At 36.7% G+C, this 19,428-nt stretch overlaps 1 protein-coding gene across 2 annotated transcripts in view; it reads right to left on the bottom strand.

Annotated features, from left to right (window-relative positions):
• Positions 1 to 407: 407 nt before the first annotated feature.
• LOC125662457 (organic cation transporter protein-like) overlaps positions 408 to 19,428 on the bottom strand; it is a 31,200-nt gene continuing 12,179 nt past the window's right edge. Inside the window, exons 1-10 of one of the 2 annotated variants that reach the window (XM_048894686.2) lie at positions 17,857 to 18,009; positions 17,416 to 17,618; positions 13,488 to 13,718; positions 13,181 to 13,383; positions 8,280 to 8,585; positions 7,953 to 8,087; positions 6,486 to 6,571; positions 2,800 to 2,917; positions 2,446 to 2,518; positions 408 to 815 (exon numbers count right to left, since the gene is read on the bottom strand). In XM_048894686.2, coding sequence (XP_048750643.2) covers positions 657 to 815; positions 2,446 to 2,518; positions 2,800 to 2,917; positions 6,486 to 6,571; positions 7,953 to 8,087; positions 8,280 to 8,585; positions 13,181 to 13,383; positions 13,488 to 13,718; positions 17,416 to 17,618; positions 17,857 to 17,980 — 1,638 coding nt within the window. In that variant the 5' untranslated portion in view covers positions 17,981 to 18,009 and the 3' untranslated portion in view covers positions 408 to 656. Of the gene's footprint in view, positions 816 to 2,445; positions 2,519 to 2,799; positions 2,918 to 6,485; positions 6,572 to 7,952; positions 8,088 to 8,279; positions 8,586 to 13,180; positions 13,384 to 13,487; positions 13,719 to 17,415; positions 17,619 to 17,856; positions 18,010 to 19,428 lie in introns of those variants that run through there. The other variant, XM_048894687.2, reaches the window with a different exon arrangement.

The following is a 19,428-nucleotide window of genomic DNA, read 5'->3' as shown; positions in this document are numbered from 1 at the left end:
CAAAGGATTTTGATTCGCCAAATTTTCCCGAATGCAGGCAACACTGAAAAATCCTAAACATAATGTTTTATGCCGTGGTACTAAAGAAATTGGTTGTGAGAAATGCCTGAACAATATTGATATAAATATGTTTTATATATTGCTTTAGTGTTGGTCACTTTATGATTTTGTATGATGAAGTAATAGCAAGGTGCGATCTCCCTGATCTTGCATTCCTTATTTTAATACTCAATTTATACCAACTCAAATCAGTGCAAAACTTATCATTCTACACGTCTCGATTAAAAATTGCTACCTTTTTTATGTGAGGTACAAGTTTGATTTGTGTACGATATGGGACGTCTCGAAATATCGATTGAGCATACGAGGTTTGAGGAAAACCCTCGTAAATGCAAGTCAAAATTAACTTCAAAGTTGGCCATGTCGTCAATTTAATATAAGGTTTTCCGTTGAATATATTACAGTTTCTATTGAGATTTTAAAAAAAATATCGGCGTTTTTAAAAAATAAATAAATGCACATTCCCAAATACCAAATTTAGTATTTTGGTGAATTTTCATGGCTGGACAGATGTTGGCCAAAACCGTATTTTGTTCTTTGCAAAATCAGTTACAGCTACAGTATGTGGTGGTACAGTTGTTGTGTCGATCACCGTTTCATTTTTTATTCTTCTTTATGACATAGAAATGGTCGACATCGTCCAGCGTGTCTGGTAGTTCTTTCCCAGTTGTTTCGGGTAACCATAGAAACAGAATTGTCACTAACACAGACAACGATCCAAACACAACACCCGGTCCCCATGAGATGTGGGATCCCTAGAGAAAATTCACAGAAAGGAAAATTAGTATAATCATTCAGAATACACATACACCAACTGAAATAGTTATAAATACAATCAAAGGGAATATTCACAGCGAGGTATTGTTAAAATCAGATAAACATCACATACATGTACAGAGTGAATATGATATACATGTAGCCAAGTCATTCTGCAAACCTATGAACATTTTGTGGACTCAAATGAATAGATAATCCTTCTACATGTTAATTAATATCATCAAGAGATTGGAAGGGTTTTATTTGAAACAAACAAAACGTGTTGCATTCTGGGTTGTCATCTCAGCCCCAAGTCAAACTTGTTATAACGGTCCTGTGCGTCGTGGATAGATCAGAATGTGTGATATTTCCCACCTGTAATTTCAGAATGGGACGGAAAACAACCAATAGAAATGTTTCGATGGTCGAGGTAGCCGTATTTTACTCTGCAGGACTGCGTAACGGTTACTGAATCGTGTCATTGACGTATATACGGGGTAATGTAGACCAAACCATGCACAAGCGTTAACGTTATAATTAGTGTTGTCTATGAAAAATCACTCAACATTGTTTTGTCATTAATTTAATCAGGTGTAGTGTGTATGAAAAAGTCAGACAGATAAATAGATAGATTTCTGCTATCATTTTGCTATAACGAGAAAAGTCGTTATATCTAGTTTTATATTGTTAAAACAAGAAATAGAATTCATACAATGATAAAATCCTTTTGTTTCGGTCAGGTGTAAATGTAGTTCTGGTCAGGTGTAAATGTAGTTCTTCTTCTGTGTAAATGTAGTGTCAAACATGTTGTGCAGAATTTGCCTGTCTACTATAATTTGCGTTACTAGGCACAGTGACGTATTTCGTCCATCTTGTTGTTAACCTATTAACATCGATCTGACATTGTATTGCTTTATCGGCCTTTCACTGCCATAGATTGCATGTAACTTACCAGGCTGCGATCGGCACACCAGCCGAGTGCTGAAATACTAATACTAGGAGTTCTATGCAAGTTTATTTTCCATTAGTCAACCAATTTTTCACTATATTGCATAGGTTGAATCTGCAGTATTTTATATTTTTCTCGGAAAAATGTCTTTGACATAAAAACCTAATTTTGTCGGGAAGCCTCATAATTTGGTCGGGAAGCCTCATAATATTTGATAGATTCGCGATTCTCACTCCTAAATATCGAGCGTTTGGCGAAGGAACAATCACTTTGTTAAAAGTTTGATGTAATAAAAAAATGTCTTTCAACTGTCTCGTATTTCATGAACAGACACCCCCCCCCCCCCAGTCAGATTGCATATTGTTTAACGTCCCTCTCCAGAAGTTTTCATTCATGTGGAGACGACACCATTGCCGATGTAGGTCTGCAAAATTTAGGCCTATGCTTAGCGCAGGGAGGGAGCGATCTTTATCGTACCTGTCCCGCTGTGACACGGAGCCTCTGTTTTTGTGGTCTCGTCAGAAGGACCGCTACATTTAGTAGCCTCTTACGACAAGCAAGGAGTACTGAGGATCTATTTTAACCCAAATCCCTACGGGACACCCCCCCCCCCCAAGTCGGCACTCGGGGCATGCATGTGTCTTTTGCTGTACATGGGACCAATAATAGGTATCACTCACAAATAAAGCCGCATAGGGTGAGATCATTCCTCCAAGCCTTGCCACCGTGGACGCCAAGCCTAAACCAAGTGCTCTGAAAGGAAAGAATATCATAAACATCGCATATTCGTGTTGGAGCCGATATCACATTGAAGTTAAATGAATAGAGTAGAAAACACGTTACGGTGCATGTCCAGCACATTGAACTAGATTTCTAATAGAATAAAATAAATTATATTAATATGAAATTTAACTTGCATATGACCAAACTACCAGTGTACACAAAGTACAGATGTGTGTAAGATTATCGTCAATACTGACTCGTAATTGCATAAGGTGATGATAAATACTGTAGATTTTTGTTTTGATACAGACCTCAAGTTTGTGGGATATATTTCTGGTGTATATAAGAAAATTGTCATAAACGATCCGGATATCCCAAACTTTCCGGCGAAGCTCATGGCTGATGCGAATCCTTTCATCACGGGTGTATCTAAAACAAAATTTATACATAGTTAATCTACTCTTAATCAATTTTATCACTTGCGACATAGGATGCTTTCAATTTCAAGAATTCCCTAAATATGAAGTTAACATAATATGAGGTAAATTCATACTTTTTGTTTACGAAACAAGTATCTAACGAATGAAATATTTTTGCTGCACAAATAGAGGCTGAGGTGGGGGAGGGGGAGGGTTTGTGGATGTAGAAATTGAATCCGAATATCGTGAAATATATCGACAAGTATATACAAGAAAGTCCAAAAAAGTTATTAAGAATAAAAATTGTATAAACATTTATAAATAAATGTGAATGTAACTGGGGGGCATTGTAATTTCTAAATGCTGCAAAGTTTCCTTCAAAAGATGCACATAGATCACGAGGTAGTGCGGCGTTATGCGCACGCAGTTTGGTAAATCGCCGGATAGAAAATGTACAATGAAGAGTATTCGACAGTGACGGTGTCAAAAAATATCTCACAATGTGTATGTGTCATGGGTGATTAATTTCAGCTGTTACATAGTCATATGTATTCATTGATTGATTATTTTGATGTTATCCGCCAGTCTCAACAATTTTTCAGTTATCTGGTGGCGCCCATTTTCTATTGGTTTGAGAAAGAACCCAGATAAAATGTACATGGAAAGAGACAATTGACCTTCCGAAAGTAAACCGGGAACCTTTCTCACTGGCGCGAGCGGGATTCGAATCCGTGCCGACCAGAGGTGAGAGGCCGTGTGATTTTGAGCGCAATGCTCTAACCACTCGGCCCCCTAGTTATGTGTAAATTTCACGTAGAAATATGACGTCCAACTAGAAATAGCTCATTTTAAAGATAACACTGTGAGTCACAGATTGTCATTGAGTGCTCTCTTTTGAATTGTGATATACCCAGGGAAATATTAACTGCTTCAGAAAAGTTATAATTTTATTATACCGCAGTGTAATAATTCTATACAACGTGTTTATCTGACAGTCACGTGCACTGGAGAATAATATAGGGTTATTGAACTTATATTGGTGAATATTGGCACTCGTTGGCTGTCAATATTCACCTATATAATTCAATAACCCATTTATTATATAGTTAAAGTGTTTAGTTGTTAAATTATATCCCTTTTCACTCAAACTACTCTAAAAATAGACGAGAATTCATCAATATTGACATCCAAGGTGAAGGTGTGCAATATCGGCATGTATTTCTTAACTGTTCAATATTTAACCCGTCATGAAGCAAACTGATTTTGTAAATTGGGACACATTATAATTATACCCCCTGCAACAAGTTGTGGGGAGGGTATACTGGAATCGGGTTGTCCGTCTGTCTGTCTGTCCGTCCGTCTGTAGACGCAATGGTTTCCGGGCTCTAAAGCATTATCCTTTCCACCTACCGTCACCATATCATACATATGGACTACCCATGGGATGAAGATGTTCCCTATCGATTTTGGGGTCCAAAGGTCAAGCGCACTGGACATCGAAGTAGCAATATGGTTTCCGGGCTCTAAAGCGTTATCCTTTCCATCTACAATCACCGTATCATACATATGGACTACCCATGGGATGAAGTATTCCCTATCGATTTTGGGGTCAAAAGATCAAAGGTCAAGCACACTGGACATCGAAGTAGCAATATGGTGTCCGGGCCCTAAAGCGTTATCCTTTCCACCTACAGTCACCATATCATACATATGGACTACCCATGGGATGAAGATGTTCCCTATCGATTTGTTGGTCAAAAGGTCAAAGGTCACGCGCACTGGACATCGAAGTAGCAATATGGTTCGGTTTGTCATGCCATTTGTTTTTTACACTCAGAAAAGAGGTAGTTTATACCTATTACCAACACCCTTTGGGAGATTGGGGTAAGCGGGGGGTATTCTTAGTGAGCATTGCTCACAGTACCTCTTGTTTATGTACAGTAAAACATTTTGCTTAAGTAAATATCAAATACCGGCTCTGTCAGATTCAGAGGACTGTCGTCTGCCAATTTGGCTTGTTTACGTCGTTACGGTAACGTTAATATTGAACGCTCATACTCGGAATGTTTCGGGCGCATACAATTTACGCAATGCAAAGTTAGAGTTCAATAAATTATCAGGATATTGAACGCTAACATTCTCTAGATTTTACACCGATTTTATAATAGACTATTTATTAGCTATATAATAAAACTTCATATCTAACTGAAACCTATTTTCTCCTAATATGCAATCCTAGAGAAGGGGGGGGGGCTTGTTCATTTACAACAAATCTACAATGTAAATGCGATTTATTGTGTCGTCACAAAACTTTATCATATTCTGTATGTGGACTTATACTTCGTGAGGAATTTTTACACACGAGATGTAATTACAAGTTTCTGATAAACAGAATTTACATCGACCAAGTAATCAGCATTCAGGAGAAGAGGACGCTTAGATATTCACCACGTGTTTGCCCTTTCCTATTCGTTATAGGATTAACGAGATTGATCACTTCGTTATCTTCACTTTCATCAAAACGAATACAGAATTTTCGAAATGCTGACTGCGAACGAGAGTGTTGAAACCTCTATAATATAATAATAATAATGATTAAAATGTGCGGCATTTATATAGTGCATTATATAATTTGTAATTACTGTAAGCGCTTCGACAATGTAAAATGTAAAGCATGATAAGATTAATCAGAGCATAAAATATAACATCCAAATAAAATAAAACAATTTAAACATTACGACTTCATGCGACAGACCAGCCTTTACTTAAAAAAAGAATATATTACAAAATATGGTTATAAGATTTACTAAAAAGTTTTGAGGTTTGTCTTTAAACTTTTGACAGTGCCACACGAACGGGTGTCTATCGGTAAACTGTTCCATGGTGTGGCAGCTGTTACATTAAACCTTCGATCTCCATATGTCTTTTTACGAACGCGGGGTTTTTCTAGCAATCGTGAATTGCATGAACGCAGAGATCGTTTTGGTTCGTACAGTGATAAGATCGCTGATATAGGCCGGTGCCAATCCGTTTAGTGCCATGTATATGTGTTTTAAAATTCTGTATTCAACACGGGAATTAACTGGAAGCCAGTGCAATATAATTGACGGGGGAATACCGCTCGCGCCGGCAAGTGAGAACGTTTCCCAATTTACTTTCGGAAGGTCGGTGGTCTCTTCCCAGGTACATTGTGTCTGGGTTCTCTCCTCCACCAATAAAACTGGGCGCCACCAGATAACTGAATAATTGTTGAGTGTGGTGGAAATATCAAAATAAAAAAAAACCAGTGATCAATATATTAGCAATACAAAAACAGAGAGTTGGGTAAACACGGGCCCCTGGATATACCAGAGGTAAGATCAGGTGCCTCGGAGGAGTAAGTATCCCCTGTCGACCGGTCACACCCGCCGTGAGCCCTATATCTTGAACTCTTTGTCATAAAGTTAAATCTTTTTTTGACCGGTAAAACATGAAAATATGAAGAAGATATGGAAGACACTGGTGTCTTATATTTCGAGTTCATAGGGACATATTAAATCTGTCATTTGAAGATGAAGGCGTTATGTATGTAAACTTACCTCCTGCAAACAACAGTATAGCGGAGATCGACAGACTAACACCAGCAATGGCATGAAACATCACACAAGTTTTCTTTCTTCCATACCTAAATAAAGCATTTAATCACAACCGTAAAGCAAAGCCATCTATAAAAAGGCAAGGTCTGTACAGAAGAGGGATTTTGATAAAGTGGGATGTTAAATATGAATATATCGTGTTATGTGTTGATTTCAAGAATCTTATATGCAACAATCATATACATGTACCCGTTTTACTTGGGATATTAAACGTCTCCAGCTCATGTTGAAGTGCAACACATTTTCATTTAAGTGTCATGGGTCATTTAGCAGTGAGGATATTTCTATATTATTCCCAAACCTACCGTGAAGTTATAAATCATTTTATGCTGTTGATTTTTAAGTTTGAGATGAATTATTCTTAAACTAGGATTTGACTTGGTCTGGAATCGAGGTTAAATCTCTCGCTTTAGAGGCAAACACTATTAGCTGACAAAAATCGGGCAGCTTACTACATGTAGCATAGAAAACTAAGTGGACTGTTATATAACACTACTTGATCATTATGAATAGCTCACCAAAAATGACTAATTCTTAATACACCGTATTCGTACTTATATTTTGGCGGGAATATCTATTAAAATAATATAAAGTTTATATGCATGTACATAGATATGGAGAAACTCCTGCGGCGCATATCTATGATTGTAGTGGACTCCCCCGCATTACATACGCGTTAAATGATTGGGTTTTAGCAATATTTCAGTCATTTTACGACAGTTTTTAATACAATGCATTGGTCTCTAGAAAACAAAAAAAAATCTTCAGACTATAAAACCCGATCTCCACGGATAGACATACATGTAGGGCTCACGGCGGGTGTGGCCGGTCGACAGGGGTTGCTTACTCCCCCTAGGCACCTGATCACACTTCTGGTACGTCCAGGGGTCCATGTTTGCCCAACACTCTACTTTGTATTGTTATAGGATTTATGAGACTGATCACTGTTCGTTATCTTCACCTTTCATATATTTAAAACCACAGAACATTTGAAATTTGTATAAGGAAGAAATCGTTGCTTTATGCGTTTGAAAAGGAATTCAAAACAATGTATTTTTATAGTTTTTATATTTTCTTGATCTCAAAGTAGGAGGTAACACTTAAAACACTCACACTGGTGTGCTTATAAGGCCTCAAGTACAATGCTTATGGGAGTTGCAAGATTGATCACTGTTCGTTGTCTTCATCTTATATTTGTGACACCTCACCTCACCTCCAGCTTTCGATATTGCTTTATGAGTTACGAAAACAACAATCATGGACACATGCTATAGTTTTGTAGCTGAGTAGCCACTAACATGTTAGTGGTGGTTTTTCTTCTTTGTGTGCATGTTTTGTCGAGCAATAAATTGCATTGTATATTGAAAATTACAGTGTATACACGGATGTAAATGTTAGTAAGTAAATTACCTGTTGATTGTAAATATGTAGAGGAATACGCTTGGGATCTCTACGATGCCGTTGAAAAAGAAATTTAAGTACATATTTCCACTCATAGAACCGGAAGTCAGGAAAAGTCCGTAGTAAGTGATGCTATTTACAAACCTGAAGAAAAAGAAGAAAAAAACCGGACTAAAATTTCTATATAAAAACAAACTTTTCTATGTATTGAATGAAAGGAATTGTACAGCCATCTTATATGTGGTACTCGTTCAGTGGTGCAATTGGTGATCTTCGTATATCTGTGAAAGATTATTAATTGGGACTTGTAATGTTACAGTATGTGTAATGTTTTACCATATAATCCACACTAAGATGGAGGTCAGTAAAATGTGTCTGTTTCTGAAGATATCCAGGATTGATAACTTCTCCAAATCCCGTGGGTCCTTGTTGATCTTTCCCGGTTTCTTGTCGTCAGATTGGAGTCTGTTAACGTCAGTGTCCGTCTCCACTAACACCTGAACCTCCCCATTCGCTGACGTCATGGCCGCCAGTATATCGGAAGCGTCTTTCTTATTCCATTTCGCAGCGCGTTTAATCCACTCTTTAGCTTCTTCATATTTACCATTAGCAACAAGCCATCGTAGAGATTCCTGCAGTATCCTGTAAAGTTCCATTGCATACATAACTTTATCACATATTTACCCCTTTATCATATAAAACTATGTCAGTTCAAAAGTCCCGAAAACCTAACATAAAAATGGTACGCAACAAAGGTGAAAATAACAAACAATGATCAATTTCATAACTCCTATAAACAATGCAAAATATAGAGTTGGGCAAACACAGACCCCTAGGCACATCAGAGGTGGGAGCAGGTGCCTAGGAGGAGCAATCATCTCCTGTTGACCGGTCACACCCGCCGTGAGCCCTATATCCTGATCAGGTAAACGGAGTTATCCCCTGTACCATCAACTTGTTTGTCAGTAGCTTGCCTCAATTGAAATAAAAAGCATTGGATTCCAAATCCAATAAGTACTCAGATCTAGTGTATACATTGCTGTAAAATACAACGAAGTGTACATCATTAAAGAGTAATAAACCTTGTAACCCTTTCGTGATTACTCTCTTTACTGAAATCCAAACGTATGACTGCTACAATAGAAAACTGTCCCTCAAGATGTCAGTTGCATGAATATGAGAATTTGAACTCATGGTATCTAGGAAATATTCATACCCTTTACCCTTTAATGCCGAACGCTTGGTGAAGGAACAATGAAAAGGATGAAAACAATGAGCAGTTTTGTAAATCCTACATATAATTAAATATTTAGACGACCCTTGAACACATCAGATGTGGAATTGGGTGTCTAAGAGGAGTAAGAATCCCCTGTTCACATCCGCCGTGAGCCCCCAATCTTGATCATTTAAATGGAATAATTTGTTGTAATCAAAGTACTGAAAGTACTGAGAATCGCTAGGCTTGGCTTGTAATGATGCTAAATTTCATTTTCTCAAACAAATTCTTAACTATGCCTAGAACTGGTATTATATAAATGTATCCAATCCATGGTATCCTAAGTGAGAATTAAGCCCCTTTTCGCATCCACTGTACATTATGAATACCTATATATGCTATATAATATTATTTAAAAATAACTCCTTTATATGACCTAGAAACCCATTATTTGAGGTACCCTGCCTCGAGTAGCGTAGCGCAGGGTAAACGATGAACTCTTCTGTGTTCAATTAAAATACATTGAGCTATGTTTTTTTTTCTGTTTGCTTCTGTGAAATATTAAAATAAAATTTCTAAATTTAACAATATTATCACAGCCAATACTTTTCCCTGTTTCTAATTATACACAATAATGTACTATATAATATTATTTTCTCTAATACTAATTGACACATGTAATGATTTTGTAATTACTGTGCTATAGATGTGTACAATGACACTCTAGGCAAGGATTAAAATGGAGTACTTGATAATAAAAGAAAGAAAATTACGCTTAGATCTACATAATTTTGAATGCTTTTCAAATGATTCCAAAAAAATATTGTGATTTTCTTTAGTTTTCATATAAAACTTCATTCTTCTCAATTTACTAGAAGAAAGAAAAAATATCCAAATTTGATATTGGTTTTGTAGGATAATTGTATCAAATTTGAAAATCACATAACGTTATCTCTAAATTAAAAGTTAGGGTTTAAATATGTTTATTTAATATTATGATATAATGCCAGTAAAATTGCTATTCCAGAACACACTTTGATCGAAAGTGTAATGCACAACAACGCCCACAGGCCTCACCACTGTTTTCATTTTCTTACCAATGCAAGGTGAAGATAACGAACAGTGATCAATCTCATAACTCCTACAAGCAATACAAAATAGATAGTTGGGCAAACATGGACCCCTGGACACACCAGAGGCGGGATCAGGTGCCTAGGAGGAGTAAGCATCCCCTGTTGACCGGTCACACCCGCCGTGAGCCCCATATCCTGATCAGGTCAAAATCTGCAGTCAAACTCAGTGTGCCAAGAACGGCTTAACAATCGGTATGAAACACGTCAGACAGCATTTGACCCAATGCGAGGTTGTATTGACGAACTAGATCGTTATAACGACCATAGAATTTGCGAAATGCTGACTTCAATCGAGACTGTTGAAATCCCTGTACCATCAACTTGTTTGTCAGTAGCTTACCTCGATTTAAAAGCTGACTATACCCAGAACAAGCTCTTGCTCTTGCATATCGAATCCGTTGAGATATATAAACACCATATGCAGGTGATAATGGAATATTGCTACATAAATGTGGGAAGTTGACGATGGAGAAGCTGAAATCATCCCGTTTGTCATACAGTTGAGTTGTTAGTTTGCCGTTAATGTCTACTTTCAATAAAATATCTAAGTATGAAGCAGAAGTGGACGACTCTGTCAATGAATACATGTATGATAATTTGATATATCAACAGCGGTAGAATCATTTCATGCACAGTCAACAGTTGATATTATTAATTCATACAAATCACAGGTAGGATATTCGGTTCGATGAAAACAGCAAAAACAAAACGCGGAACGGAAAACGAAACAGAACAAAAAACGGATCGGGATTTTCAAAATATACAAATCACATAGTTTTCTTAACGAAATATAACAGAGGTAGATTTTGTCTTTAAACATGCATCAATGAATATCAATGCACATTGATTTATATTAATGGTTGATTGATTGAATATTATTATACGTCCCCCTCGAAAATATTTCACTCATATGGAGACGTCACCACTGCCAGTGAAGGGCTGCAAAGTTTAGGCCTATGCTCGGCGCTAATGGCCATTGAGCAGGGAGGGATCTTTATCGTGCCACATCTGCTGCGACACGGGACATCAGTTTTTGCGGTCTCATCCGAAGGACCGCTCCATTTAGTCGCCTATTACAACAAGCAAGGGGGTACTGAGGACCTATTCTAACCCGGATCCCCACGGGATGATTTATATTAATGAAAATATGATATTATTCTACAAAATGTATTAAAATTTCCTGTGCCACAACACTGATAACAGAGAGTGCATACCTCCCATACATTCAGCAATTAGCGCATTGTATATAATTTGAAATTTTACAAACAAAAAAGCACTGTGAGCATCAAATACTACTGTATTAAGAAATAAATTACAAAAAATGCATTAGCCAGCAATTCTACGTTTTAATGAGCAATATCTAGCACGTGCTTCAATCTGTCTTCAGTAAAAAATGGAGGTCTGGGTAGTTAAACCTTGAACTGTCCTCATTTGAAAGAACAGCCGACACGTTTCAAAAAGGGGCAAAAGGAGGCTTATCTTTTCTTTTCTCATACAATTTCGTGATCATACAAAGGTGATATTAATCTAGTCAAAATGGATGAATAGAAATGACAAATGCAGCGAAGTCTTATGATTTCTTAAAAGGCAAACTTGAAATATTGTGTGCGTTCTACATGCTTTCATATTTTTAAAGAATTTTTTTCCCAATTTAATATCTAACATTCTAATATTTGAAAGAAATATAACGATATATGATGCAGTCACCAGTGCGTATATTCATTTGAACAAAATTTCCAAATTACTCACAACACTCAGTTACTAGTATTAACAAATGTCAGTAGTTCGTTCATGGATCGGTTCGATTTTTTCCCGTTTCTTACTATTGTCCTTTTTCATTTCAAGGAGGGTGGGTGGGGTGAAAAACTCATTATGTATGTAGCTGCTCACTAATACATGTACCTCTGTCAACGCTGAATTGCAAGACTATTGGAAACCGTTAATTAAATTCTTATAAAGCCAACCAATGATTGTTTTTGTACGCAAGATTAACGGGGATTTAAAACAATATATTTTTTTTTTAGATCGGGCAAATACATTAATTTCATTAAAATCAAAATTTCAGGAATTTCTTTACAAGCGGTAAAAACATTTCTTTTTAAAATATTCTGCACCATACATGTAAATTGATTAAGTTTATGCCGCGTCCACACGAATACGCATTAAAATTTCCGTGTGAACGCGGTTCAGATTTTTAAAATTCGCATTAACTGGTAAACGTTTAATTTCTGCTGTCCTTGTTCGTAATTATACAATAAGCCTTTTGATTAATATCAACTATGCATACAGTAGTTTACGTTCCCTTCCAATTTCCATTCCACGTTTTAGCAACACCCGATGATTGTTTATAAACTTCCAAACCAACCCATGCAAATTTTATATTCTACGCTACGCGTTTCAAATCATGTCACAAAACACTTGCTTACTATTGCAGCACAAGAATATTCTAAGTACTTTAAAGAAAGATACTGCGTCGGTATTTTAACAGAAGGGCATGAGAAGGGCATTTTCAATGTCTACTCAGAGTTATTGTTCCTTACACTATTTGTTCTGAATATTTTATAAATTTGCCGATAGGTGTCGGTGATTGGAAGACTTTTGACTACCCTCCTAATAATCGCTGGCGCATGCGCGCCCAGCGATTAAAAATCAGTAACATTTGGTATACAACACATAAGACAGTATTCGACTTAATGACAGATTTCAAACAAGATCATTACAACAACTATAGATTTGAAAGAAAATGGCAGTTCCTTCTACCCACAGGCGATGAGTCCTGGCTGATAACTCACTTCAGCTGCTTGACCTTGTGCCGACAAATAAACCACCAAAAACATTTCAATACCTGCATCCGTCTTTGAGTACAAGACATATATTAGTAAACGTACCATCGTGTTCCGAGACTGTGGGCACCAATTAGACCGGCAGCTAACATGGTGTACCGCCAGGAGACATAACGCAGGAGAAAAGCAACCGGTGCGATTGATGAAATAGCAAGTGCCCACATTATGCTTGCCAGAGAGACAATGAATCCCCTTGATTCTGCTGGAAATAACTCCAATGCAAGCGTTGCAAAAGCAAGTCCAGATCCCTACAAACAGACGAGTCTTACTTTCGTATTCTGAAGTTATGACATTACAATTGGAAACGATTATCCTATCATTAGAAATGTTTTAATCATGTCTAATTTCATACCTGACTAAATACCCCAGTCAGAAATCTCAAAATGACAAACGCAGTGAACCATGGGACAACTGACGCCAATATAAAACACACGGACAGGGCGAAAAAGGTGGTGTAAGCTATCAGTAAACGTCCATATTTGTCTGTCAGCGCGGGAAAAAGAGTAGCGCCAAGTATCCCTCCTACCACTGTCATTGTGGTACTTAAACTGCCGAGTCCTTCCGAACCGCAAACCAGATTCCACTGAAATTCATTCCAGATATGCTTTGATATCGTCATTAATTTGCCTATATCTTCATTGTTGTTTAGGTACTTTGCTCATTACAAATATTTTTCAAAACATATTGAGTTTCTAATTGTCTACCAAAATTTACTATCAGTTGTTGAGTTACAAGTGAGATACAGCACTCACAAGGCTCGTGCCAAGTTTTTGTTTAAACATAGATTGCTTAATATAAAATAGCATGATTTAAACAAAATGAGAGGTGCTAAACACTATCTAATTGGAAAAAAAATCTATTTTAAACGAATTTTCTATTAGTATATTTAACCTATGTAAACAAGAACATAGCACGAGCCTTGTTTACATAACAAAGAATTGTGAGCTCTGAATCCCCATGTACCTCAACAACTTCCATTAAATTTTTGCTGACTATTAAAAATAACTTAGTCAAGCATTCTAAACATTGAAAATGAAAAAAAACAAGAGGCCCAAGGGCCTAGAATCGCTCTTCTGATAAATTGTACAACCCCACCATTTCTATTCTTAGCCTCTTAGTATTCTAAATCTTTAGTTAATCCTAAGAATTCAAAAAAAGTAGGTCAATATGACCTACTTTTTGGTTTACACATTTTGAGAACCCAAGAAATATCAACTGACAAAGTTTGATGATTTTAAGCCAATTAGTATCTGAATATTGAAATATAGCTGTCAAATTCCAATCGTAGGTCATGGTGACCTACTTTCTGGTCAGCGAACTCCGAACATGCAAGACCCATCAACTGACAAAGTTTGATAATGTAGGTCAAATAGTATCTGAAATATATAAATATAGCCGTCCAATTCCAAAAGTAGGTCAAGGTGACCTACTTTTTCGTCAACACCCTTTGAACATGCAAGACGCATCAACTGACAAAGTTTGATGACTGTAGGTCAAATAGTATCTGAAATATATAAATATAGGTGTCCAATTCCAAAAGTAGGTCAAGTTGACCTACTTTTTGGTCGAAACCCTTCGAACATGCAAGACCCATCAACTGACAAAATTTGATGACTGTAGGTCAAATAGTATTTGAAATATATAAATATAGCCGTCAAATTCCAAAAGTAGGTCAAGGTGACCTACTTTTTGGTCGACACACTCCATTGACTCAAGATGCATCAACTGTCAAAGTTTGATGATTGTAGGTCAATTAGTGACTGAAATATATAAATATAACTGTCAAATGCCAAAAGTAGGTCACATTGACCTACTTTTTGGTCGATACACTCCGAAGACTCAAGATGCATCAACTGACAAAGTTTGATGATTGTAGGTCAAATAGTGTCTGAAATATAGTAATTTAGCTGTCAAATACCAAAAGTAGGTCACGGTGACCTACTTTTTAGTCGACACAAACCGAAGACTGAAGACGCATCAACTGACAAAGTTTGATGATCCTAGGTTTTACAGTGCCCAAAATATGCATCTAAAATTGAAAATGTGAAATTTGAATATCTGCAAAATTCAAAAAGTAGGTCACTGTGACCTACTTTTTTTATAAATATGTTTCAAGGCCTCAAGATGCATCAACTTACAAGATTTGATGATTCTAAACCTCTCGGTATTTGAAATAACAACTTCAAATATATCTATAAATGATAAGCCATGAAATTCAGAAAGTAGGTCACGGTGACCTATTTTTCAGTTGACGCATTTCAAGGTCCCATGATCCACCAACTGACAAGTTTTGATGATCATAGGCTTCAAAGTGTCCAAGATATGCATCAAAATTAATTTTAAAATAAATACCTGCAAAATTCAAAAAGTAGGTCACCGTGACCTACTTTTGAGACAACTTGACACAAGGTCCTAAGATGCATCAACTGTCAAAATTTGATGATCCTAGTCCTTATAATGACTAAAATATCTAAGATTTAAGGAATTTTAAAAAAATTTAAATTTAGGTCAACTTTGAAGTGACCTTGAGACCATGCCCTTTGCCCCAGGGTAATGCCTTGAACAATTTTTAATCTACAACATATCCTCATCCTTATGTGTAAGTTTGGTGATAATCTACCCTGTGGTTCTTGAGAAGAAGATTTTTTAGCAACCACTACTTTTGTTTGTATTTTCCTGATTATCTCCCCTTGTTAAAGGGTCACATCCCTTTATTTAGTATGTATGAAAGCCCTTGGGCCAATGATACCCTGTAACAAATTTGAAAAAAATTGGCCAAGGGGTTCTTGAGTTATAGCCCTTTTTCTAAAAAGTTTACGCACACCGCACAAATGGCCATAGCATTAGCTCTTTGAGCCTTTGGCTCAGAAGAGCTAAAAAATAGAATTTGAAAAAATTCAACTCAAATTGCGTCTATATCCCAATACACCACGTATACTCTGGTCAAACACATGGAACCAATAATTATTACATTTTAATCCCATGGGAAAAGTTTAATACGTATCACAGTACTAATGATTTATTGATCAATAGGTATATATTGGAGATTATCGACGGGGCATTTCATTCATATCCGCAATAACCGTGGTAGAGTCTTCAGGATCTTTTCTAATTTACTGCTGCAGTCTGCGGACCTGTGTGAAATTGACAAGAACAGGAACAGCTGATTCCGACAATTTGAAGCCTGATAACGTTGTGATTTGTTCTAAAACATGAAGAGCCAAGTCCTTATTTTCTCTCGCATGGTAGAGAGAAGAATACCTTACGTTCAATTGCGAAAAGCCCACTAAAACTAAAATTGTAGAGAGAAATATCACAAAAGGTGAAGATAACGAACAGTGATCAATCTAATAACTCCTATAAGGAATGCAAAATGGAGAGCTGGGCAAACACGGATCTTTGTATAAACCAGAAGTGGGATCAGGTGCTTAGGAGGAGTAAGCATCCCCTGTCAACTGGTCACACCCGCCGTTAGCCCGATATCTTGATCAAGTAAACGGGGTAATACATAGTCAGAATCAGTGTGACAAAAACAGTCTAACAATTGGTGTCTTCTTTTTAGAGTTGTGAGATTAATCACTGTTCGGTATCTTCGCCTTTCATGGAACATGTCAGACATCATTTGATTCAATGGCAGGTTGTATTAGTAAAGGAGATCGTTATGTATAGGAGGTATGTGGTTGATCACTGTACGAAATCTTCACCTTTTTCAAAGTGAAAGGTAATTATTGTGAAGGAAAATATGTCTCCGAGTGCATATGTAAGTCCAAAGGTATTTAAAATTGATCGTTTCGTTTTCAAGATTGGTTATTCATTACTAAAGCATTACATTTAAGAGACATTATGTTTACTTTTAAAAGCTTCGATTTCATTATACTGTACAGATTTAATTGCAATATTAAAAGGTTCAAATGGAAAGTGTTATCAAGGAATTCAATAATATTTGTTAACAATTCTGGGTATGCTCCCTTAAAGATTTATTTTAACCTTTGTGGATGTGTTCCCTTTAAGATATATGTTACAATTTTTGATATATTTCCATACTTTACGCGGTTCGTCTGAACAAGACAGAGAGTTCAATGCTGGTGTGACCAGTCGGCAGGGATGCTTACTCCTTGACACCTGATCCCATATACAGGGGTCTCTGTTTGTCCTGCTCTCGATTTCGTTTTTTTTTTTTTTTTTTGCGATTTGTGTACTTGATCAATTCATTACTTTCACCTTTTTAATAAAGTCCTTTGAATCATTGTTACTCATGTTAACCCTCCTCGATAACTGACCTCTGATGCCACGGTTGCCGGTCCGAAATATTCGTAACCATCACTACAAGGTATGCTCTCCTGTGTTACAAGCCCAGACCTGTTTATCTCTATGATGACGTCACATTGACGAGAAGACAGAGTGGCGTTCTCCCAACTGTCAGGTTGAGTGTAATATTTTGGGTACTCGGTTGGAACCTTACAGATAAAATCCGGAATATAACCTAAAATTTAAAAACAAATCCATAGTGTGTTACCCATCCTCTCTTTGGGTTTACATATATATATATATATATATATATATATAGATATGTGGGGCCCCGTGTGACGGTGAGAAATTTACAGAGACGTCTCCCTACATAATACAATGATGTGCGGGCCCCGTGTGACGATGGGAAGTTCACAGAGATTGACTGCTAATTCTAGTTTCAATCATATTTCATAATTGTCCGTTTAACTTACCTATAAAGACATATATTACCACGGGATATGTAATCATTGGCAGACAGAACACATTGTAGGCAAATTGTAAGTTCTGATAGCGGCCATATTTTCCCAGTGAACGGAGTATTTCATCCACATCCATTGTTGTTAAATATAAGACATACACTCTTAAATCTATCGAATTATTCACCAACAGGAATGTCTACGTGATGATAAATATATTATAATGTAGGTAAATCTAAATATTAGCGCTCGCTGCAGTTTAAGTTTGCCCTAATTCTGATGTTAATGGGATGAGTGCCTGTGAGAAAGAAAAGGACTGGTGGTTTACATCGGATAGTGTCAATCAGGAAGAGAATGTCCCACAATATGACCAACAGGGTGAATTAGACATGATTACCTTCTTGCATCAAACATTTTGCAACATCTTGAAATTTCCAACAAAATCTTCTTTAAAAAATGATCTCGAAATTCGTACTATATGTGAAATTCCAAAAATTAGGTAAGCATGCAATTACATTTGTGAATTAACACTGAACATATACATTAAGATTCACTTCGATCCAATTGAAATTTTTGTCAAAACGTTCATGAATAATTTCTCCATATATGTAATTACAAATCCCAATCGAAAATCGAGTGTGGAAATGTTCAAAGCATGATTTCATAGAGAAATGAATCACAGGAGTTCGTGTCTGCCTAATTCATTTTATAGTGATTAGATTATTTATCTATAGAAGGTAACCAGATTAATACAAGCATTATTCTTCCTCGGAGCCTTCTTAAACCCAACATGTGTACAATTCAGTAACGAGAAAATGGGGATATACAATCGGTGCAGTACATACAAATGTACTACCGACTTTCTGATATTGGTATGGGTGCTAATTATACGAGATTGCTACGCGTAGGCGTAAGTCCCCCGCCGCCGCGAAAAAAAGAAACAGGAGGCCCATAGGCCTTGTTGGTCACCTGAATACTAGTGAAAAAGTATCACTACTTCCATGGGCTATGAAATCTAGAAAAAACAACAACGGTACAAAACAAAATGTGTTCTTAAAACTTAACTGCCCTCAAAAATGCATACACTCATGGAAGACTTTAAACAATAGGCGTATTAACATTAAATCATCAAAATATATGACTTATTTGGACTCGTCCTAAATTCATAACTCTGGGTTGTGAAACTCACCATCTTTTGTACATCATCTTCTGTTATTCCTGTTGTGTAACACGGATATTTTTACGTACGAATTACTCAGAAGTAGAACTTTTCATGAGTCACTGTCCTTGTCTTAAACTCTCCAGTTAGTACAATCAGATTTGTCAGTCGATATAGATGCTCAGAGACAGAAGTCTCCACGCGCACCACGTACGGCAAAGATGCCACCACACATTGTACAGAGTACAACACTTTATCGTATCCTGTAGTCCCACAGTGTAAGTTTTTATTATATTTTCATTTATTTAAGGCATGCAGTATTTATCTGTTTGGATGTAAGTGTAGGTAAACAATGTACCTGTTTGGCGGGAAATAGTTCGTGCATAGTCAACCATTGTTTATGAGATATATGTAGTAAAAGTAATCAT

This window comes from Ostrea edulis, chromosome 8 (genome assembly GCF_947568905.1).
Source record: "Ostrea edulis chromosome 8, xbOstEdul1.1, whole genome shotgun sequence".
NCBI classification, from domain to species: Eukaryota; Metazoa; Mollusca; class Bivalvia; order Ostreida; family Ostreidae; genus Ostrea; species Ostrea edulis.
This window is presented reverse-complemented; position numbering and strand designations above follow the sequence as displayed.